This window comes from Aquila chrysaetos, chromosome 21, assembly GCF_900496995.4.
Source record: "Aquila chrysaetos chrysaetos chromosome 21, bAquChr1.4, whole genome shotgun sequence".
NCBI classification, from domain to species: Eukaryota; Metazoa; Chordata; class Aves; order Accipitriformes; family Accipitridae; genus Aquila; species Aquila chrysaetos.
The window spans coordinates 12,121,286-12,145,348 of record NC_044024.1 but is presented as its reverse complement, the minus strand read 5'-3'; the positions used below and the strand labels follow the sequence as shown (position 1 = coordinate 12,145,348).

The window sequence follows — 24,063 nt, the reverse complement described above, 5'->3', positions numbered from 1 at the left end:
TCCTTTTGAAGGGGATACAAACCCCCCTTTGCCTCTGAACATCAAAGCTGTTGCCTAAATACCACTCCAACACCTGCAGGCATCTTAATTAATCAAAATTATGAGCCCAGTTAAACAACCCAGCCATTAAGCCCCAGCCATTAAGCATCATCAACTTTATTTGATTCCCTAAGAAACATCTTGATTAAATGTATTGCAATTAAGTAGGGGGTACTGTAGCTGTGGAAATGAGATAGAAGATGTTTACAGTAGTATCCCAATAAACTGCAGGTTGTCATCTCGCCTGCATTCTGTCCCCCAGTTGTGGTGGCAGAGCCACCATTCCCATTTTGACTTGTTCCTGCTTTCTGTCAGAACTATGGTGTTGTGCTAAAGTACACAGCCTAGCTTGCTCTGTGTTTCACCTCTCTTCATATTCCCCTTTGTCCGCATACTGACCTTCTGAGGCAAAGATATTGTCCTCATTCTACAGCCTGAGAAAGAGAAAACCCAGAAGAGTTGCTCCATATAAACACCCAAGACAGAACAAAAACTTATTTTTCCTTTAAACCTGCAGTCTAGCTTCTGGGCTGCTTTCATTCACATCTTCCTCCAGGTCTGTTGTTGGTATCATCAAATACCCCTTGTATTTGTTTTAAAAGGAAAACTAATTCATTTTTCTGCTGTTCAGTTTAAGGTTTGCATCCAAAATTTCTATGTACTTCTTTCATTGTGGGAAACACTGCTTTATTGGTATCTGCTTCCCTCTAGATAAAGTTTATCTAAAACAACTAAGCAGTACCTATGTGTACAGAAAGATCTCTCCCCTACAGCCTGCAGAGTAAGGAGGCAAGACTGGTATTGCTTCTGTCCTTCTCAGCTAACCTTGGGCCCCAATGATCAGTGCGTGAGACTGGGCTCCTGTGAGCAAAATGGAGCTCTGCAGCATCCCTTGCAGGCTGCGGTGCACACTGACACTCAGAGGAGTGTGAATACACAAAGGAAACTCTCAGTGAAGTAACCTCTCTCCCCAGGGCCTCCCAGATTTTCTCATTCAGGTAGCAAGTGACTGCTTTTAGCAGTGTCTACTCTGGAAGTTTGGCAGCACAGGCTACTGGATATACAGCAAAACAGACTGATGGGCAAGGGCATGCACCAATGCCAACCATGCAGGCAGTGCCTCGAATATGTGCAGCAGGCTCACTGCGTGTTCACATATCCATGGCTTGTTCACCTCCTCATGCTGGAGTGGGTGCCTTTGAACCTGCTGGTGTTGGCAGACCTTTACCCTTTTCTCTGCAGCACCTGCAGCTTGGATTCATCCTTATTATCTGGGATCTGCTTCAGGAGCTGCTGCCACCACAGACAGTCAGTCACTGTTGTCTGCCTATGGTCTTGGTTCCAGGGAAGGTGCCTGGAATCTGCTAGGGGTTGGGATGTTTCTTTCTTATAATCTTCATAAACAGGAGACAGTTTCTGTCTTTGTGTATCTCTTCACTCTCTTTGTCTTCTTCACATAGATTTTACTTTCAGATTGTGATGCAGAACAGCCAGTCCCTGTTTTTCCTTTTCCCTCCGAATTGTTTGTTCTGTGCTGGTTTCAAATGATTCTGATCTCTTCTCTCCTAAGTGCTTTATCTCACTTCCCTTGGTCATTCTCACATTAGGACATTTCTCACCAGTCTCCTCACAGGTTGCAGCTGACATATCTGACCCTTGCTGGATGTGCCAAACATTGAAGTGTGTGATTCATCTCCCCTCACTCAGCTTAATGCCAGTGAAGCACTTTGTTCTTCCTTGCAATGCGTCCAATCTGCATGCATGAAGAGGGAAAACAAGCAGGAGCACCACAGGCAGAACCTGGATCGTGTTAAGGCAGTTATATTGAAGGACCACAGCATAAAAGCAGAAGATGGTGCAGGTCAAGGCAGAGCTGTGTAAGGAGTGTTGACAGAATTGAGGAGGGGCCTCTTGGCATGGGCACAACCTGCTTGAGCCTATGCTTCAAACATAGCCAGCCCCACAGCTCCTCGGTGCAAATAGGGCTGGTGATGAAGGAATGAGCCAATTCAGAAAAAGTCAGAATCATTCAGAATTTCAGCCTTTCCCAAGGCCTGAAAAGTTTCTTTCTACTTCCTGATGTGTGTCTCTGGGTCCCAAATGAGTACTTAAGTTTTTGAAATCCAGTCCAGGGCAACAGTGACACACACAACACAGGAGTGCCTTTAGTTTTGGAGTATTTCTCTCAATCCATTGAAATCTTTGACTGCTTTGGGCTTACTTATCTCAAGGTCTCCTTTTCATCTCTTTTCTCTGTCTTCACACACTCATTTCTGAAGAGAAGATCATAGGAAGTTGCCGGCATGGTAGCAGATACTGTCCACCTGCAATCCTTAGAGACCATCTCACTTTAATTGTGAGCCTCCTTTGTGGATCCCAGCAGCTCACTTCCGATGCTGATCAGCTTTTTTTTTAATCCACACCATTTTAAATTGGTGGTATCACAACCCAGCAAAGACTGCCCAGGAAGCTAGGTTGTATTTACCTAAACAATTCTATGATTCTATTTGGCAACCTATCTCCTGCAGTTTCTCAGCAGAAAAGAAGAGAACCATAGACCTCTCCTGGAAAATCCTTTTCCTCTTGGAAAGCTGCATAAAAAGGAAGAGGAAAGGAATGGAGATGGACACAGCTGATTTTGTTAACTCATAAGGAGATGATGTGTGCTAGACAGCAGCAGACTGGGAACTGAAGCAGATGTAAGCATCAATGCTTGAGCTTAACGATGCTGTGAGTTTTGGGTGGGTTCCACCCCTCACACATGCCCAAGTAATGAGAGTCTACTACCCCTGTGGTTTTCTCTAGCTGGGGACCCAAGTGATGGGATCTCCTGACCAATAACTTTCTTCCTGGAGGACTTAGATTCCTGTAGCTGTATCTCTGAAGCAGAGCCTTGAATGGTACTGTGGCAAGCTGGCAAGTATTTAGAGGGGAACAAGGGGTTGATTTCACCTGGCATAGTCAGCTCTACCTTGTCTCACCTGAGCTGACCCCAGCCAACTGGAAGCCAGAGAGCTCCACCCTGAAGGAGTTAAAGGGTTGCAGAGCAGCACCAGGAGAAGCTAAGCAAGTCAGGGATATTATGTGCTACGTTCATGGTATTTCTGGAGTGGAGAGCAAGTTTTATGACTACTGTACAAAAAACAGTAAGGCAGCTGGAAGATGCGTGATATGTCTTGGCTTTGGGACTATCTGTGCTGTGCCTGGGAGATTCAAGAGGCAATTGGCTAATGGATGTGGGAAGCTCTGACAAGGTGAGAAATGTTTCTGGTTTTGTTCTGGGTCATGGGCACTGTGTGAAGGCTGGAGTGTTAGTGTGACTTAGCTGGATGTATGGCTCTTGGTCAGCAGCAACTGTCAGAACTGTAACAAGCTTTGGGAGGAACCTGAGGAGCTGTAGGAGGTCACAGGAAAACACTGAAAAAGCCCCTCTGGCCCCAAGTACAACCTGCTTTGTCATTTGCCTTTAGTAACTTGCTGCCAGATGCGGATGATGGTGTATCTGTGGAGCTGCTTGGAAGCTAGTGACTAATATGGGTGAAGATGTTGCAGGCTATCACTGTTGTGTGTGGTGGAGGGCTGGACAAGGCTCTGGGTGTTGGTAGAGAGAGCACCAGTGGGGCTGGAGGGTGCAGGCAGAGCTCTATGGGAATTCAGGGCTAGGGGCATAGGGGGTCATGTAGGACTGGAGCTGTGTTGTAAGGCAGTGAGCAACAAGTTAAATGGTGTGTGTGGTGATGGAGTGAGACAGTGAAAGAGGGGAAATGATGTGCATTGGGCAAAAGTACAATTGGGAGGAGAAAGAAATTATCAAAGTTTCTTTAAAACCACTGTGCTGAAGGGAAAGGTCAGAGCAGACAGTTGATCACCCTGAGCTCAGGACAGATGAGACACCTTTGTTAGAATGTCACCAGTGCTGGAAATCCTGTGCCAAAAGAAGCTGTGGGAAGGGGACTGCCTGGAATAGCTATGAGGTCTCCAAGAGGACCTGAGTGCTAAGGTCATGTAGATCTATTGAGCTGGGAGCCCTGTCTTGCTCCAGGGGTCAGCCCAAGGTGGCACATGGCAATTACTTTTATCACAGTGGATGAAAAGGAAACTGGTGTGGAAAAAGTGGCTGCAGTTCATGAATCCTCTCAAATGCTTACAACAGCCTGACTCTCTGTGTTGTCCTTGCTGCACCTGTTTCTGGGTAAGCAGAGTTAGTGTGTGAAGTGCCTGGGTGACAGATTGCTGTGCCATGGCCTGGAACAGTGGATGTCACATCTAGTTTTAGGCCCACATGCATACGCATTCCTGCCTCTATCCTTTTCCCTATTTAGAGCAGGCCTTTTTTTTTTTTTTTTTTTTTAAATAAACAACCAAAACAAAACAAAAAACCAAAACAAGCCTTTGCTCTAAGAACAGTAGGTAAATGAGGGAATGAGGGGATTAGAGTTGTTCTTACTCTGCAGCAAGGTGCTACCTTCAGACCAGGGGCATGGCATCCCTTAGATGAAGAGAAGAGTTTCATCATCTAGGAAGATCCCACAAGGTTGTCCTGAACCAGTGCTCAGATGAGATTGATGAAGGTGATCAATTGTTTGCTGTGACATGGGTCCTGAGTGAAGAAAATAGTTGAAGTAATACAAAACCCCATTTCTGTTGTTCTCTTTGACCATGAATTCCCCAGCTTATGCTCTGTAAGTTTATTTAAATAGGTCCTCTGCTTCTGTTTGGAAGTAATTTTTTTGTTTTCTTGAATAAAACATCTTTTCCAATGCAGTTGCCCTTCCACAAGCCACAGCCAAGCAGCATCTCAGCCTAGTTCCTTAAATCAAGAGAATTGTTTATGTCCTTGGAGGCTGGAATAATAACATCTGAAGCAAGCCATGAGACACAGCAGGAATTCATTTGTAAGTTAATGAAGGCTGTGCAGTGCAGCATAAGGATGATTGGGGCTGTTCCTGGGCAGCATTTACCAAGTTAGATTTCTTTCTCTTGGAATTGTTCTCCCTGGAAGCATCGTGGACCAGCTTAAATACCACTTACATATGAGTTTATTATAGTATTTCTTGGTACAAAGATGTATGCTGTGTAATAGAGCAGTGTACATGACAAAAATAGGAGAAAGTGTGATATGGATCAAAAGAGAGAATCTATGTGCTTATATGCCCTACCAAAAGGAAAAAAAAAAGTAAAAAGACCAGCTGGGTAGTGGGGGTTTTTTATGTAGTAATTTGTTACCTGGAAGCAGACTAATGCTTTAGTACTCACTGGAGGGGCTAAGACAGAAGTGGAGATGGGGCTGACCTGTGCACTGTGTTTCAGGCATTAGCCTGCTATGTGAAGTTCAGAACCACTTGGAGGAAAGTATCAGTGATCATCATGGGACTGAAATCAGAGCACCTGTGGGGTGAATGGCTGAGCAAGATGGGGTGATGGACTGCAGGAAGGAATCTGTTGAGCAGCTCTTTCCACTTGGTGCTTGATTTGGGGCAGTCCTGGTGGGCTCTGACCTTGTTCCTCAACTGAAGGGCATGCAGGTCCCTGGGGTAGAGGGTGGCAGTTTAAAGGCCTGACCCTGTGTTCACTCCCCTGCTGGTTGCTACAGCCTTGGCAGAGCTCTCTGTGTTATGGCTGCATTTTTCTATTGGAGACACTCTAACTTGCAGGACTCTCTGCTGGCCAGTTACTCGTTGTACATTGTATCTACAGGCATAGAAGTGGTGAGGGCCATGTCTTCCCTCAGAAGGGTGCTGCCAAGAGATTAATAGAGAAGGCTGCTTCCGTGATAAGCATTACATGCTGTGGACACTTGAGCTGGTGGGACTTGAGGCCTCTGTATGGAGAATATCTATTGAGAACAAGTTAACTCATAGGCCTACTGTGCACCATGCTATTCAGCCCTCGCAGATCAACAGCCCTGCAGTGGTGTTTTGATCTTTATAAAATAAACACTGTCAGTCAAATAGGGGGGAAGAAAGGGTGTACTGTGAACCTTTAACATGATACAACACTGGAACTTATGATGGGGGAGACAGTTGTCCCCTGCATGTGAGCCTTGATGCAGCCTGTGTGATCAGCTTGCTTAGTTCTAGGAGATGGAGAAACTTAATGCCAGATTTGTGCGCACAGAGGCAGGAGATATCACTGCAGAGGACAGGAGGGGGAACAGGGTGTGCCATATTAAACCCATCTTCAGAAAGTGAGTTCCCTGACTTAGGAGGTGGCAGAGCATTCAAGTGCTGCTGGGTGACAGCTTCTCCTTCTCCAGGGTGTGTGGTGCCCAGTGAAATGAAAGCTGGCATACTACATCGTGCCACCAGAGAGCCATGCTGCTTGGTCTCTCCCAAACTGTGCATCACTTTTTTCTGTGCAGTGGAGATTTTACTTTTGGAAGCTGTAGAATAGCCAAGTCCTGCCTTTGGGCTGGGGAGGCCAACTCTCCCAAGGCTGCAGAATGGGTCTGTAGCAAAGACAAAAGAAGTGGCCCACTGATCTTGAGGTGTTCTTGAAGGGATGGAGAGCATCTTATTCCTCATCACACAGCCGGCTTCTGGCACTTGCTGTTGACTCTGACAGATGACAGTGGCTGTGGCTTTTGGGACCTGGATGCCTTTCCAAGTACAAATGGGCTATTCACTGGCTGATATTAAACAAGTCATCAGATAGTAAATTGAGCTTTGCAAATAATTATTTCCCACCCCCCACCCTTCAAGACCAGTGGCACAACTGAAAAATTCAACTTGGATCAAGGGTGGGGGGGAGAATATGAGTTCCTCTTTCCTTGCCAAAATAAATTTTCTGCTGTTTCCCACAACTTGAAATCCTTCTTTTGGTCTGAAGGAAAATCAGCTGGTTTGAGGTTCCTTCAAGGAAAACAAGGGAATTTGGAGACTGGACTCTTGAGACTGGTAGCAACTGCTTTTCCACCAGCTAGTGTGCAACAGGGTAGTCAGAGAGATGGGAGGTGTATGTACACTGTTACCTGCTGATGTCGAGCTATATGTCTCACATATACATATACACACAGACAACAGCACTCTTTTTACTCATTCGTTTATTCAAAAAAAGTTCCAGTATCTATCTACCCACTTTCTGAGCAAGCATATTATCTACAGACTACTGGCACAAACAGGGCCTAATGGCAACTGCATTCCCACCTACAGAAGCCAGAATACAGCTTTGAAACCCCCAAACACATACTTTTCCAGCAAACATGCAATATGCTGTAACAGCCCAACTCTTGTTTGCATTTAGTGAGTTTAGGAATCAGCCATTGCAGTACACAGCTCTTGATGAGAATCTGCCTCTTCCTGAGGCAATGAGACCATGCTACCCTCCAAGTCTAGGGCAGGGTTCATCAAACCTGCAGAGATTTTTACTTTATTGGAAGTATGTCAGCTCAGGTGACCTGCCTCAGTGTAAAACAGTGCCACTGCAGGGATTTTGCTGCTTTTGTTGTTAATGCAGTCCCCGCTTTCAAAGGGAGTGTGCAGAGAGAGCACTACTAGGGTTGTTCTTATGACAATGCCACTGTGCATGTCTGGCCTTATTGGAGTTGCACATCGTGACTTCCTGGAGCATGCTAATGCTAGTTGTTCTTGCTCAAACACCTGATAAAACCAAAGCACACAGAAAGCCCAAGCCCAACTGAGAAACACTGGTAATATTTCCCTGAGAAAGCTGGGAATGAGTTTGTGTGCAAGATCTTAATCAGAAGACAAGCTGCTACAGTAAGCAAGGATAACTCTTCCCCTAGATTTAGGATTGCTTTTGTGGTGGGAAAATGGGGTCCTAGAGTAAATATGGACATGAATGCTAAAGCTCTGCCTCAGTGCTCAGGCAGGCAGAGCAGGCCAGTGGTGGTATATTACAGCATCACTTGGGCTATGAGTCAGATCCAGACTCGTCACCGTCATGTGGCTTTCCAGTCACAAGGACATGTTTGTCCCCTCATACTTGCATTGCTGTGTGTCTTGAAGAAAAAGGAGCCAGAACTCAGTTCTGTGGCTTACTCTGCCATGGGTCTGGAGCAAGACATTCAGTGCCCAAAGGAACAGACCTGCTTCTGTTTTCCCTTTCTGCAAACCCAGGTGGCAGCATAGGGATTGAGATGCAGGCAGCCCATGGCCAGCTGCCCTCCGGAGTCACAGGCTGGAAAAGACCCTGGGGTTGTTATCAATGCTCTTCCACCCAGAGAGGGTCCCATGCTCCTTCCTGGCTATGGGTGTCTGGGAAAAGACCTTCAAAATGTATTTCAAGTACAGTTAAATTGAGTCAACTTTGCATGTGTGGACAACTTGCCTCAAATGAGAGCAATGAGCTGAGTTAACAAAGCCTAGTTTCTATGGATTTGTCTTGCAGTGGACATAGCAGAACCTAATATGGGCCTTGGTGATCAGAGCTCTTGCGGAGCAGGATGTGCCTGTCATCCACATGGATTCAGATGCCTGATAGAGCCTGAATCAGCATGCTGGTTTCCCCAACAGTGGGAGCATTGGTAGGTTTATTTTCCATCTAGTTGCTTGCTGATACGCAAGGTGTAAAAAAAACATCATTCCAGCCAAGACTGATAAAAGTGTAGAGGTCTCATAGTAATTAACCACTGAGCTCAGCAGTTGCTGAGAGTGGGAGGGGAGAGGAGCTGCAAACAGCACAATAGTATCAGCTGCCTCTTTCTTAAAAAAAAAAAATAAAAAAAAAATTGAAGTCTGCCACACAAATTTAAATAGCATAAAAAGCTCTGGGAGTGGGGAAACAAAACTGAAATTGCTTGGGGAGAGGAAGAAAGAAGGAGACTTGTACTGTAACAGAGCTGTGAAGAACCCAGATCAGAGTAGATAGAGGTGATGTACATCATGCTTGCAGTGACTTCACAGACTTGAAGGGGTTAACCATGCTGTTAACCTTTCCATTCCCAGCACCTTAGGCTACATGATGAAGTTGGGTTCCCAGGAAACACCCATATGTCCAAATACAGGCAAGGAAGCTGTAAGCTGCAGCTCTTTTTTGGTAAGAGGCTAATCCTTGAAAACCCAAGTGCCTGTACTTCCAAGGCTGATCATCAACTTGATCTTCAAGGGAAAGACAAAAACCCAGCACCTGAAGCCCCTGTAGTAACAGGTAAAGAGGAGATACTGGCTTTTACATTCACTGTGATACCACCTTTTTTTTTTTTTTTTTTTTTCCTCTTCTAGAGGGAAAGAAGAGTAAGTGGATTTACTTGGGCCAAACTTTACAGATAATGGGGTGGCCAGTTTGGACGCTCTTCTTCAGAACTGGGCTGCAGTGCAAGTGGGGGTGGCATGGGTAGTAAGTTAACTGCCATCTTCACTGACCCAGAGCATTCTCACTGGTCTCAGTCTTGCAGACTCTCAAGTTGCAGCTACACCTAGCACAAGTGAGGCATCCCAAAACAATGTTTTATTTTTCTGTCTCTGTTTTATCTTACTGAGATCTGTTCTCCTGACTTCTGGCCTGACACTTGCTGCAGGCTCATTCAGGTTGCTAAGGGAGGCAGAAACTCCTCCCGAAGTCTTAGCTGCCCATCTGCTGGTGACGTCTGAACCGGGAAGCAGCGTTCGATTAAGATAACAGACTAGCTGGGCAGGGACCACGGCTGCCCTCTTGTTGATGCAATGCCAAGCGGGCTGTGAGCTTTCAGTAAAAAGTAATTAATGGTAAAGCAGACTCCTGCAGTCCTGCAGAGTCTCTTCTATTTCTGTTACTTAGACTTTTAAAGGCAACAGGATCACAGTGGCTTGACTTTCTTCTCTAGCCGAAAAAGGAAAAGTACTTAATCTAGTGACCTCGCATTTATCTTCTGCCCTTCATTAGCACCATCTGTCTCCCTCTGCCTGTTGAAAGACGACTGCGCCTATCCTCATTGAGCAATATTTGTATTGTCCCAGCAATTACAGCAATGCTCTAAATGCAATTACTCAATTGCAATGATAATTGAATTATTTGAGTTTAATTATTCCATTAGGAATTCTGTCAGTACAGCCTCAATTGCTTGCTTTCTCTCTAGGCTAGTGGCACAATGCAGTATCTGGCCACACAGGGAAGGACTGGTTTTACTCAGACGGCCCTAATTAGGCTGGGGAAAGTCTGGGACTGTTCAGAAATGGTGCTCTCAAGTCCAGGGACAGGTTTCGAGGCTGCAGGGGCATCTTTCCTTCAGTCAATAATTTCCAGGCACAAAAATACTTGCAAGCAGAGAACAGTGACTATTTATGCAGAAGTAATTTTGCAGGAGAGCTAGTGTCAAAAATACTTGTGAGGGTTTTGTGAGTGAAGGAATCCGTCCTAAGAGATACTTAGCAGAAACCAAAAGAACCAGTTGCACAACATGAGCCTGTAGTTAAGAGCACATATAGTTAGCGAGACAGTTGCTAAGAGCTGCTCACAGGCCATGTAGGGGCTGAGACAGGACTGCAGGGCACAGCTCACCAGCTCTTGTGGTAAATTCACCTGGGCAAACAGAATAGCTGTTTGGGTTTTGTTCCTGATTCACTTCTGGGAGAAGTAGGATGAGAAGAGTTAGCATTAGGAAGACATGGACCTGTATGCCCTTAACCCCCTTTGAAATTCCCATGCTGTATGCATGCAATACTAGAAGAGGCTTTCCTGCCTCCCTAAGGCAAGGACAGCTGCTGCCTCTGTCCAGGGAAGCCTGGATCTCCTGTCCCAAGATCCTGCCACTATCATTTGTTTCCCCTCACTCTCAACTTCATCAGGAGCCCTTGTCTCTTGATTCATGGGGCTTATGATTAAGAAGGGTACTTAAATCTTTCCTTCCCTTCAACCATATGAGCTCCCTTGATTGAATTAAGACCTGTGCCACCAGTTTAGAGCTGTGACAGGTGGACTGGAAATAGTCCTGCCTATCCCAGTGGGAGCTCTTCACCCACAGCCTCTTCTCCTGTTAGCAGAGCTCAAGCTGTAACACACATGTTCTGCAGCAGCCCAGGACTCTGAATGCCACATCCAGCCCTGGGCTTTGTACTTAATGTCTATGCTGCACTTTGTAAATGTCTTTACTTAATATTTATGCTGTGTTAAAGCCCCTGTCCTTGCAGCTTTGACAGCAGTAGCTCCTGAGACTTGCAGGTTGAGGTATCACCTTTCCAAGAGACAGCAGCATGCAAGGCAGAGATCTCTGAGGTGGGTTTCTTGGTGTCATGTATCAGATAGACTTTCCTGCTGGGATAGCATCCCTGGCACTGTGGAACCCTGTGGGGTCCAAGTTGCTGAGACAGCACTTGCTCAGTCCTTGGTGACTGGTGATCCCAGGGACTCCTTTTGTCTGCTTGGCCCCCTGCACCCCTCCCTGTGCCTGTCCACTCACCTGTCTGCCATGATGTAAGTGCAGCATGGTAAGCTTTATGGACCCATTGGGGCATAGGAGAGGAAGTAGAGGTCAGGGTTTGGGTGTTAAATGGCAATTTTTTGGTGACTTCAGGTAAAATGCTCTGACCTAGAGACCAGGAGTATCAAGGGATCTTGGTTCAACACAGATGTAGGGGGATTAAGTGGTAAAATAGTTGTGCTTTAAATATTTTTTTTGCAAACATGGTCTTCATCTGCCATGTTCCTCACTAACAGAATAGAGATTTTGGCACTTTCATCCTTGCTGGTGTGTTGGGAGCAGTTGGAGTTTAAAGGTGGCAGGACCTTCTGTGGTTGTCAATTCTCAGTCCCACTTTGCACACATCCCTCCCTCTCCTTCTGAAGGAGAGGTGGTTTCCTTCACAACATACCAGATCTTATCCAGCTTTGGTGAGCACTGACTCCACCAGACTCTCCCGGTGAGGTTCAAGCCCTTTGAGTCTGGGGTGCTTGGCTGCAGGCATGGATGTGCCTTCACGCTTCTCAGCACAGGACTTCCCTGGTCCCACGAGGCTGCTGATGGAGCTGGCTCCAACACAAAGTTGGGGCTGAGCAGCTGTGCTGGCCCAGGAGGCTGCAGTGCCAGGGGAGGAAGCTTCACATGGCACTCAAGGGCATGACCAACACTGTATCCAGCCAAAGCACCCGAGAGACTTCACAGAGAAGACTAATTACAGGTCCTAACTCTCTGCCAGGATGCTGATGGATAACGGCTCCATGCTCTCGCCGTAACAACATGGCGGGGGGGGGGTATTGTGAATAACAGTGTTGTAGGATGGGACTGATGGGGCAGTGCTGGAGCAGCAGCTGCAGGGCTGGTGCAGCTCATGTAAAGAGGAGTGCAGCTCCCTCCTGCCCTCATCCCCTGGGATGAGATTGGAGACCTGCTTCTAGGAGTCCTTGTGTTCTGCTGCTGCAAGGAGCTGGCTGAAGATCTGAGGCCAGGAAACCTGCCTTCCTGATGGCTGTGTGATCCAGGCCTCTGTCTTCCACCTCAAACAAATGGAGAGGTTATGCCAAGAGAAAGGATGAGCCTCTCTGGGGAATGGTGGGGGCTGAACATCCTGCAGAATAGCTGCCTAGAATTACAAAAATAGCTCCTAAAAAGCCTCAGAATGTGAGTGGTCCTAACAGCTGCTCCACATGTCTTGGGCATCACATCTCCCTTGTGTAGCTGCAGAGCACTCAAGATGCCTTCAGCCCATTGCACGGCACTGGTGGTTTGAATTTCCCAGGCTGTTTTCTGTATTAATTTCCATATTCTCCAGTATTACACTTATGGGCTCTCTCAGACATCTTCCTCTACATGCCCATGTGTGTACACGAGTGCCATTCTGCATCTCCAACCTGCAGCTTCATCTCTGTTTGAGTGATGTTACCCTATCAGCATTATCTTCAAAGCCCTGACTTTTTCCAATTTAACAAGGAATTGGATTTCCATGCATGCAGTATCTCAGCATCTCTCCCCTCTGTACCTGCTCTGTTTTCCTGCCTGCTCTCCAGGATGTCTCTGCTGTTCTGGCAGAGGCTCCTTATTTCATTTCTGGCAGATCAGGTCTGTGAAGCTCAATCTTGCAAAGCTGCTTTGGTGCCAGCGGATGTACCAAGGCACTGACTGGGGCTTTTCACACGCACCTACAGCAGCCTCCTGCTGAGGCTTGCTGGCTCTTCCTGTGGCAAAATGGAATGGACTAATGGGGAAAGCAATAGTCTGGCACTGGGGAGCCTTCACCCATCATCCTCCTCTGCCGCAGGCTCTGTGGGGAGTTCTGAGCCCTGAAAGCCCCATGTCCTGTTTGAAATGGGAGGGAGCTGCAGGGGGCTTTGAGCATCACCAGGGACCTGGCATTAGCAAAAGGCAGAGCAGCAGCACACTTAGCACAGGGCTGGAGTTTGTGGGTCTGCACTTGCCTTGAGCAGGCATGAGGTGCGGGCTCTCAGGGACTGAGCAGGAGCCGCCTCCTGTTCCCTGCCAGCACTGGCGCCCGTGCTGGGGCAGGTTTGCCATAAATCCATACCCATTTACGTCACAGGCAGTCAGAGCCAAACCCTGAGGGTATTGGAAAATGGCCTTCAGATGTGTAATTTTGTTCTTTTGACTCTAACGCCTCATTTAATATTTCACGATCTTGGTAATGCATTACTGTGCCAGAGATGCCCACAAAGACTGGCTGGAGGTTCAGTGACTGACATTTATGTTATTAGGCTGGAGCTCCAGAGCTCACACGTGGCAAGATGAACAGGGCTCACTCTTTGCTCCTAGCCGGAAATATGGAGTTTGCAAAACCTTTCAGCACTGGCCTTTAGCACTGATCCAGCTGATAGTTATAGATGGCAGACAGGAGTCAGGACAACGTTGCTTTTGGAAAACTTGCCTGAGGTTTTCTTTAAATGGAAAGTCTGGACTAGGGTGAAACCATCATGAAATGTGTTGGGCCCTCAATAAACACAATCCTGAATCAGAAGCTGTTCCCCAGCGCTCCTGTTCTGAACTGCTTCCAGATCCTCTAAAGACACAGGTTTAAATAATTGCCCTTCAGTTTGGAAAAATTGGCTCTTCTCTTTTATCAAATAACACCTAATGTCACTATTGCTGAAAGCAAGTAGGATAAAATTGCCTGCCTTATTTTTCCCAGTGTGTTGGCTTTATGCATTTGGCAGCATTTGGACTCAAATCAATCTTGCTTTCTTCTCCTGGACAGGTACTTAGTTTTGCTGATGTCAGGATACAGCTTTCATGCAGGGAGGGGAGGCAAACTGTGGCTGAGAACAGGGGGGAGGGGGTTGCAAAGCCCCACAGGCTGGGAGGGAAGCTTGAGGCTAGTGCATACATCTGGGATTTGCTACATCTGCCTCCAGCTCCTGTCTTGGCTGCGAGCATCCCTTGGGCAAGCTGCTCTGTTCAAGCTGCTTATACACTCTAAGACCCTAATTCCACTTGCAAGCTAGTTTCAAATTTTCAAGGGGATCTAGATGCCTACAGAGGTATCTACCTGCTATCCAGGCTTCATGGTATCTGCCTTGGCTTTCAAATTGTTTCAGCCTTTTTATGTACCTTGGGATGGGAGGGACTGAGGTGATGCTTGTGTTTGAAAATCCCCTGGGCCAGGGGTGAGCAGTCATTCCTGTTCTCTAAGGCAGCAACCCAATGCCCTGTGTGGCCAGAGCACCAAGGCAGTGCCCCCTCCCCTGGAAAGCCCAGGGAGGGGAGCATGGCTGAGGTGAGAAAATGCTGGTGGCTGGAGGTTGCTGCTTCCCTGTGGTGCTTGGGGTTGGAGCTAGGCACACCGCAGCAGCCCCAACAGTGTTCCTTTCCCCTGGATTCTGCTCGTCAGCAGGTCACAGCCACCACTGGGTGTGTGACACAGACATCCAGCAGTGCGCTCAGACCCCTTGCGTGCCACAGCTGCTCTGGAGCTGTGGGCTGTCGGTGCCTGCTGGGAGCATCCCTGCTGCTGTAACTGCTTTTATGTGTTTTGTCCCTTTGCTGCTCTGGACTCCTTTGATCTCACTTTTGAGGTTTTCTTTTTTTTATCCTGGTGCCTCAGTTTCCCCAGCTGTGAAACAGGGACAACACTGCTGCCTTCTGCAGAAGAGGGTTAGCAGAGGTCTAGGGACCTCAGGCTTGTGAGTACTGAGGTCCTGTCATGCTTGGGGACATGTACCCACTGCAACTGACGAGGTGTTTCTCACCCTGTGTAAAGAAGCTATCCTTGTGTCAAAACTGATTGGCTTTCAAGTAAAGAGCACCAGATGTCCTGAAGCAGAGTTGCAAGCGAAAATCCCCCTCACTCAAGTACCTTAGGACCTGTGTGGACTCCTGAGCTGCAGATGGGGTGGAAGATCAGCTTTGAAGGAGCCTAACACCACAGGTGGACGCACTCTGCTTGCGTCAAGCCATGGGACTCCTATCACTGCCAGCACAACTCTGGCACGTGAAACACGTGCACAGCATCCCCTGTGCTGCATCTTAGTGCCGCGGCTCACTGCTTGTCAGAGCTTTCCTTTCCTTACCCGTTCAGGCTCTGTCTCTTCTCTCCATTGCTGTAGATGATTCCTTTCATTCTCTTCAAGAGGCCTCCTGCTGCCTCTTAAATCTTTTCAGTTCACCTCATTTAAATACTGCAGCCTACTACAAAACCTGATAAGGCTGAGTGAGCACAGTGAAGATTACATCTTCAAGAAATGCTTTCCCTCTCAGCCAGGAGGCTGGGGATCGCTCTTCATGTAGGGGTGCTGGGACCGGTGAAGGGCAAGTGGGTGGCAGCTGAACGGTGCTGCTGCTCATTGGATGGGGCCCTGCCATGGGCACTTGGGATGACTGGGGAGTGACCTCCCAGGGTACACAGATCTTTAGGAGGTTGCTGTGTTGTTCAGCTGGCACTGATGTGAGCCTTTTTCACCCTTTGGGGCAAAGATTACTTTCTCTGGGTGGCACCTGGGGGAAAATGCCTGCGGGTGAGGCTGCCAGCACTGGATTTCTGGTCTCCTTCCAGCTGCAGCATCTGCATTTCTCTCCTCCTCCTGCATGGCTGCTCCTTGGGCTGGCTCACTGTCCCATGAGCAATGATGGAGGGAAATCTTCCTCTTCAATTAGTGTTTTCAGTGCAACTGCAGCCAGGTACTCCCTCAGATGCCCAGCCACTGAAAAGTGCTGATTTTACAGTCACAGCAGGAGGAGCTGTGTTGGGTCTGGCTGAGATGGAGTTAATTTTCCCCCTAGCAGCCCTCAGAGTGCTGTGCTCTGTATTGGTAGCTAGAAAGGTGTTGATAACACACCAGTGTTTGGCTGCTGCTGAGCAGTGCTCCCACAGCATCAAGGCTGTCTCTCCAACATTCCCCCCTCACCAGTAGGCTGGGGTTGGGCAAGATCTTGGGATGGGACGTAGCCAGGACAGCCGACCCAAGCTGACCAAAGGGAGATTCCATACCATAGGACATCTGCTCAGCAATAAAAGCTAAGAGAAAGGAGGAGGAGTGGGGGCATTTGTTATTACGACATTTGTCTTCCAGAGCAGCTGCTACACCTACTGAAGCCCTACTTCCCAGGAAGTGGCTGGACATGGCCTGCTGATGGGAAGTAGAGAATAAATCTTTTGTTTGCCTTTGCTTCCATGCACAGCTTTTGCTTTATTAAACTGCCTTTATCTTCACCCAGGAGGGTTTTTTTTCCATTTTATTTTTCCCCCCTGTCCTACTGAGGAGGGGAGTGATAGAGTGGCTTAGTGGGCACCTGGCATCAAGCCAAGGCCAATCCACCACAGGGGAGTAATCTCCATTCATTGCTTTATTAGTGCAGTAACTGCTTTGGGTTACATTTACCTTTAATTACTGGCTCTGCTGGGGCTGGCTGTGCCTCTTCCAGTGAACAGTTTGTAGGTCCTTGCTCCCAAACAATGAAACCACTTACCATCACTTATCTTTTAAATTAGAGCTTATATTTAGCTGGTACCTTCCATTCAGTCTGTTTCTCAACACCTGCGTGGGGAAAAGCTGTGCAATCATGCTGTTCACAGAAGGATTTGAAAGCTATCCTCCAGCCCTGCTGCTGTAGCTGAGTTGGAACACAGCATCAAGAAGAACATCGTGTCCCATAGCATTTGCCTTGCTGTTGAGCCCAGTTATGACACTTGCTTCACTTTTTTGCATCATTATAGAGTGAAAAAGTCTTCCAAGCACAAATAAAGTCATTAAGGTGCACATAGCCACTGAGCAGAGGAGGGAGCAGCTGAAAGTCCCCTTTACTATGTGAGTGTGAGATAAGCTCTGCATCTCTCTTTCATGGGGAGTGAAAGGCAGAGCAAGGGGAGAAAGTGTCTGCTCAGGATCCCAAAGAGCTGGAGACTTCTTCTGAAAATGTGTGCTGTAAACCAGGAAATGGGATTGTTTGCCCTGAAATCATTATTCCTTGGAATTAACACCAGCTGAAGGGAACCGGGAGCAGCCCCGGCATGTCCCAGACTGTTGTTTCTCTACACACAGCCTCAGAAACAGAAACTGCTGCAACATGTCTTCAGTGAACACTGGCTCCACCACCAAGAGCTATGCTCTCACCAGCACTGCAGAAACTGAGGCAGTGGGCAGAGAAATTGTCCTTCCTGCTGATCCCCTTCCAATGACCATGGCTGTGGGACGGCTGTCCAGAGGGACAGTGTTTGAAGAACACAGTGCCTTAAGACATGGCACCATTGCCCCCGGTTGCTCTTTTGACCCTGAGTGACCTGCATCTAGCAGAGAGAATGCTTTGCCCCTTGGCAAGTCCAGCCATGCTGTATCATGTCAGAGCTAGTGGGTGACTGAAGCCATTTCACACCATTTCCCATGCGGGAGGAGTGTTTCGGGCTGCAGCAGGAGAGCATGTGTCCAGAAGAAGCTCTACAGCCAACTGCCCTGCATGGCCAGCTGGGTCTGCAGAGGACCACATGCCATGCCGTCTGCCTGAGCGTGCTCCATGCACAATGAGATGCCAGTGAGAGGGCAAAGAGCTCTCATCTCATTACTGCTGCTATATTTATATATGAGATGGGGGAAGCAAGCAAGAGACACACACTGGTGCTGGGAACTCAATGGCCTTAGGTGGGTGAACTGAGATACAGGGCACTCCAATTAAGTTTTTTCCTTTTGCACATAATTACTAGCTTTTCCCTTGCCTGCCTGGGAGGCTGGACTACCTGCAGTGTGGCAGGAGTGTCTCTGTGGGAGCAGGGGTGTGTGTCCCTGGACAGGGAGCAGGAGGGACCCTGTGCGATACAGGAGGGGTCCAGGGACCTGCAGGCAGGGCCAGACAGAGAGCACCCTTTTGGGTTGAGTGAAACAAAATGCACTGTTCTCTTGACCAGGGTTTCAAAATGCCATTAAGGGATCAGAGTGTGCTCCAGCCCTGTGTGCCTTGGTGCTGGCAGCAGGCAGGGGAATGAAATAATTGATTGCTTTCTCCCTGCGATCCAAAATGGTTTCGATGTCAGGCCATTCATTGCGGTAGCTGGAATACTAACACAATTCATTTGAGCTGCAGCCCTGCAAATGGGTGGCTTTACTAATGGCTAATCCGGGATGATGGATGAGCTGGGGGGGATGCTACTGCTGAGTAAGGAGAAGGCAGTGAGAGGGAGGCAGCAACAGGCTGGGACCCAGCAGGCACTGTCCCAACTGTCCCCCAGCCAGCATTGGAGCTTGAGGGGGAGGAAGCAGGCAGGCAGGTTGGGCAAGTATCTGTGTCCCAGTCCCCCCTGTTTGGTGCGGTCACAAGAGAGGTAACGTCAGAATTTAGCCATCTGATTTTTGCCAGGTCTGGACTACAGATTAACAAAGAGGTGACAAGTCTTCTTTCCATCCTTCCTGCAGCCCTTCTTAAAAATTAGATTTCTTTATTTTCAGTTAAAAGTGCCCTGGGGTTGCCAGCATCCTCAGGTAAATGAAAGGCAAAGCTGAATGTGAAAGAAAGGGCAACAAGAAACAATAAGATTAGCGATCCCAGGGGAGAGCAGTCATGCTAATTAGCAGCAGGCAGGGGCTGGAGTGTTCCCCAGCATGCCAGCCTAAGCTTCCTGTGGATACAGAGACTGGTCCCACCTCCCCAAGCAGAAGCACATCACTGTGTTTCAGGAGTGTTGCTCCTGATTTACAGAGCTGAGTGGGAGGAGAGGTGGTGACCGTGGTGTCCCTGCCCTGCTTCAAGGCAGGGGAAGGGGATGCTCACCGGGGAAGGTTTGACTGCATCCCACCTCCAAACCATGGCTCGTTCTGAGGATTCAGTTCATGGCAAGGCTGGTGGCTCAGGGAGGAGGACTCCTGGGAGGAGGACTGGGGCTTGTCAGACCCCTGGTTCGATCTGCATGAAGGGCGCCGTGCTGGGCTCTCACGACAGCACCTTTCCACCCAAAAAGCAGCTTCCAACCCTGCATGCACGTGAACAGATTGACTTTAAATTGTTGCAGATCAAGAAGGAGCCTCTCTCAGTTATTGATCACCTCCTGATTACTCCAGCACTTGGTATTCAGCTTGTAAATAAGATTACAGGGTAAATCTAAAAAGGAGGCAGACAGATGATAAGATTCAGCTCATTTACAATAAGCTCAAAGAAATTTTCCCCCTCTGCACCCCCTCCAGCTTTATTACGAAGTCCAATAAAATACCCCGGGGACAAGAAGGAAGAGAGAGGAGCGATTCAAAGGGAACATCAAAAGGGACCTCTATCCATTTTAGCATGTCAAGTAACAGGCAGAGAGATGCTCCCAGACAAACACGGTGGCTGCTCCAAGCGCAGCAGCCCGGCGCCCTCCCTGCTGCCCCCCAGTCGGCTCTGCTCAGCCCAGGGCTTCACCTCCTCCGCGCTGGAAAGACAGACCCAACCCCATGTGTTTTAGTAAGATCTCAGATAAGTTTCTATTTTGATGGCAAGTGTTTGAAGTGTTAGATGGGGAGTTCAGTGCAATAGGCTGTTCTCACTGTTTTCAGCCCATCTCTGCAAAATAGGAAAAAACAAAATGCTTTGCAGCTAAAAATAATATATTCCTCTTCTTTCTCCGTGCTGCTGCAGTGCTCTGCTTTGGGTTCCTAGCAGTGCCAAGTGCCCTGGATCTACCAAGACAAGCTGAAGGAGGCTGTGATTTAATGGCAGGACATTTAAGAGCTATGCACACCTTTGCCAGCCCTGGAAGCATCAGTCATGTGATATCAAGTGGCTGAAGTAAGACTCAGCTCCTCAAATCATGGAAATTATTGAGAATTTTTAAATATGGAAGAAACAAAGTCTCTTCCACTGGACAGCCACGGGAGGTGTCCTGGTTTCAGCTGGGATAGAGTTAATTTTCTTCTTAGTAGCTGCTACAGTGTTATGTTTTGGATTTAGTATGAGAAGAATGTTGATAACACACTGATGTCTTCAGTCGTTGCTACGTAGTGTTTCTACTAAGTCAAGGATTTTTCAGCTTCTCATGCCCAGCCAGCAAGAAGGCTGGAGGGGCACAAGAAGTTGGGAGGGGACACAGCCAGGACAGCTGACCCAAACTGGCCAAAGGGGTATTCCATACCGTGTGACGTCATGCCTGGCATATAATGGGGGGAGTGGGGCTGGGAGGGATTGCAGCTCAGGAACTAACTGGGCATCGGTCAGCAAGCGGTGCGCAATTGCATTGTGCATCACTTGTTTTGTATATTCCAATTCTATTATTATTATCATTTTATTACTACCATTATTATTATTTTCTTCTTTCTTTCCTATTAAACCGTTCTTATCTCAACCCATGAGTTTTACTTTTTTCCAATTCTCTCCCCCATCCCACTGGGTAGCAGGGGAGGGAGTGCGTGGCTGCGTGGTGCTTGGTTGCTGGCTGTGGTTAAACCACGACAGGAGGTTTGTCCCAGCTCCATCCTTTGAGGGCAGGGAAAGCATCTCCCTCCTCTGAGCAGCAGTCAGGACATCACCACAGGGAGTTGTGCAGGCACTGTCCAAAAAGCAAGGATCCTCTGGACCTTCTTTAGGGCTGCCACTTCTTTAAGGAAAGGAACAATCCCCTTGTTTTGTGTTAATTTAGGACCTGGCACCATCCAGCTCCAGGTGCTCCAGCAACATGGCTCAGGGGTGGACTTCCCCGTTCCAAAAGGATGGGTTGCTCTGGCTTTCCCATGTGGTGTCTCAAGGAGACTGTGAGAACATTTGGTCTAAATTTTGCTTTTCCCCATGAACCTTTGCAGTGATCTGCCCTTGGCAGGAATTATGCCATTTTATTACCCTCCAGTGCTGTGTCGGGGAAAGCTGTAACCCTCACCCCAGCCCTCCCCTGAAGGATATGGACCCCCCACTACTTACAGCAGCTCACGCCCTCGCTGCTGGCAGTGGGGCATCTGCACTGCACCCCTGCTGGGGTTTCACACCACATACCAGCACCGACACCATGCACGGAGTGCTTTTGCAGCGAGCAGTGGTCCTTCATGAATCAGGCTTTTAAATATAGCAAGATTGACTTGAAAACCCCGATTCATTCATTTTTAAATACCAGCTGTGGGATTTTTATCCTCTGCTTCTAGGTGTGTATCCCCAAGCCTCCGTGGGTGTTTATGAGATCTTGAAATTTAATCCTTAAAGAATACATTAAAAATTCAGTTCCTCATGCAGTCCTGTGATTTTGGAGGCTGAAGTCTGAAGGAAAGAACAAACATCATGAGACGTGGTGGGACAGTGAGAACCATCAGCGTTTCGTGTTGGTGGGAGTGGGATGTCAGGAGCCTGGTGCTGATCCCTCTGGGGCAGTGACAGCCTGCGCCAGCCCTGGGCATTTATAACGTTGATTGAAAAAGACCGATGCCAAGCGGTTCTGCTGCAGGAGGAGCTGGGGCTGCAGCGGTGGGGTGAGCACAGGGTCACTGCTGTGTGGGAGCAGGGATGGGGCAGCAAGGTTGGCACCCCACTGCCCGCCCTGGCAGGGCAAAGCCAGCCTCGGCAACCTCTGCGCTCCAGCAACCCACACTCTGGTCTTGACCTCTATGCATTAGAGACTGCCACAAGCCCTGAAGCACGAGGTGTATGATCCCCTCAACTTTCGGGACCCGTTGTCGGTGACATTAGTGCACATGTATGCCCCTGCCTGGGACCTGCAATAGTGCTAGCCACATGCTTCCCACAAACCCCATGCTTTCCACTGCATGAACTGATGGACCTTGTGCTTTCACAGCCTTTGAGTAGCTACTGATGTTCCACTTTTTCCCAAGTTAAGAGGAGGCAAAAGCCACCACTTTCTTCAGGGCAAGGACTTCTGCTTGTGATCCACAGACCCAGGGTGTCCGCGGTTTACTGCTTGGAGGAAGGAAAAATACAAAGTATCTGAAGTCTGTACACGGGTGGGGTGAATTTCCAGAAGGGATTGTGCCTCCTGCGGAAAATGGAAAGGCATCTACAAAGCCTCTCACGTGCAGTTTCTGACTGTCACGGGATGGGGCAGCCCCTGAGCCGTGGAATCATTGGCATGAAGCTTCCAGATATTTGCAAGCCGAGCTGAAGGTCCCTTCCTCCTTTGTATGTTTTCAAGCCCATGGCCTCATCCAGCTGCTGCAGAATCTGCAGGTTTTCAGCAGACCGCCCAAAAGCCTACCCACCACCCGAGGCATACCTGTCACACTTCACAGACCCTCTGCCTGCTGCTGCTAGGCTGGAGTGGCTGGGGAGGAAAACCTGCAGTCACATCTCCCCAGCAAGAGAAGTCCTCTCTAGCCTTCACAAAGGCACAAACTGCCCACAAGAATTCACACCTATACTGAGAAAAAAATGCCATCTCCTATGCAAAAAGGTGAAAAGACAGGAAAAAAGTTACAAATAACTCCGAATATGACTGCTGAGAGTAGAAATATGTGAGTAACCATGGCTTCCTCTCTGCAGTGCATGCCTGAAATGCAGATGCCTACTGCTGGCCTTGCTGTGCTGGAGCCGGAGCCTGGGAAATCGCCCAGGAAAACAGTCTGCTCCTGGGGCTGGGGACGGTGCTGAGGACGGCGGCATCCTCAGCTCAGGGTGGGAGTCCCTGTGTCAAAAGTGGGGAGCACTTGAGCGAGGGGCAAAGAGGTGAAAGCTCAGGAACACTAATAACCCCTCATCCCAGAGCTACTTGCATGAGCTCAAGCCTTTCTTGGGGTCTACCAGAGCCAGCCCCCTTCCCCGTCCTCAGTGAAGGGGCCTTCCTGGGTGATATTACTTCCACCACCTCCCTGGGAACGCAGCTATAGTCCTCCTGGGACAGGCAAAAGCCACTTCTGACCCCGGATACATCCTTCCTTTCAGCCCACTGCCCATCAGGCACCCTTTGATTCATGTTGGTAGAGAACGCCTGGGACTAGAGGCTCATTGCACATACCAGACCCATGCGTCCCGCTGCCACCAGCGTTCCTACCCTGAAGGGTCCCTACCATGGAGGGATTGGTAATGTAGGCAGGGAACTGGGGCATGAACGTGTGCCAAGACTGAGAATGCCAATATCTGAATGCCTTCAGTTCCTTCCTCCAAATAAATCACCAGATGACTCTAATTATCGCGCTTGCCCTGGGTACGCACCAGCTTAATACAGAAAATGAGTGTGGAGGATTTATTACTGCTGATCCTTGATCTTTCATTTTTGATATTAAAACATGTTTAATTCATTGCAACATAGATTAAAATAAGGAAGGCCACAGGCAGCCTCTGATTTTGCTTAGAGAGAATTTGGTTGCTTGGGCTCCAGCAGTACTGCCTGCGCTGGGAGCTGGACCGTGCTGGCTCCTGCGCCCTTCCATGCTGACTGCAAGTCCAGGTGTGGCTGAATCGTATTTGATTTCACCACCACACTTTCTCTGGCTGTGGATTTGTGATTGTTGAGACACCAGCACTAGAGAGACAGTGTTGTAAATGTGTTATTTTCCCTGGACAGGCAGGTTACAGCAGAGCTTACAACCCCATTAGATGCAACAGGAGTGAGAGGTTTCTGAGGTTTTAAGCTTTCCTAAATAAACGGCCATCTCTGTTGGTATGAATCAGCTCTTGCTTTCAGAAAATGTCTTTTTTATGCTACAGGAGCCTTTGGCCTTCAGTGCTGAGTTTGCATTGAATCTTCAACTATCGTGAAAGCATTTCTCGCACAGCCTGAGAGCATGCTGCAGAGCTGAAACATTTTTTCCCCGTTT

General features: G+C 48.3%; 1 protein-coding gene across 1 annotated transcript in view; it reads left to right on the top strand.

The window, feature by feature from the left end:
* Positions 1-20,424, top strand: part of DNAAF6 (dynein axonemal assembly factor 6) — a 33,198-nt gene extending 12,774 nt beyond the window's left edge. Inside the window, exon 7 of the mRNA XM_041119190.1 lies at positions 19,955-20,424. Within this exon, the coding sequence (XP_040975124.1) occupies positions 19,955-20,012 (58 nt within the window). The 3' untranslated portion in view covers positions 20,013-20,424. The remainder of the gene's footprint in view (positions 1-19,954) is intronic.
* Positions 20,425-24,063: the final 3,639 nt, after the last annotated feature.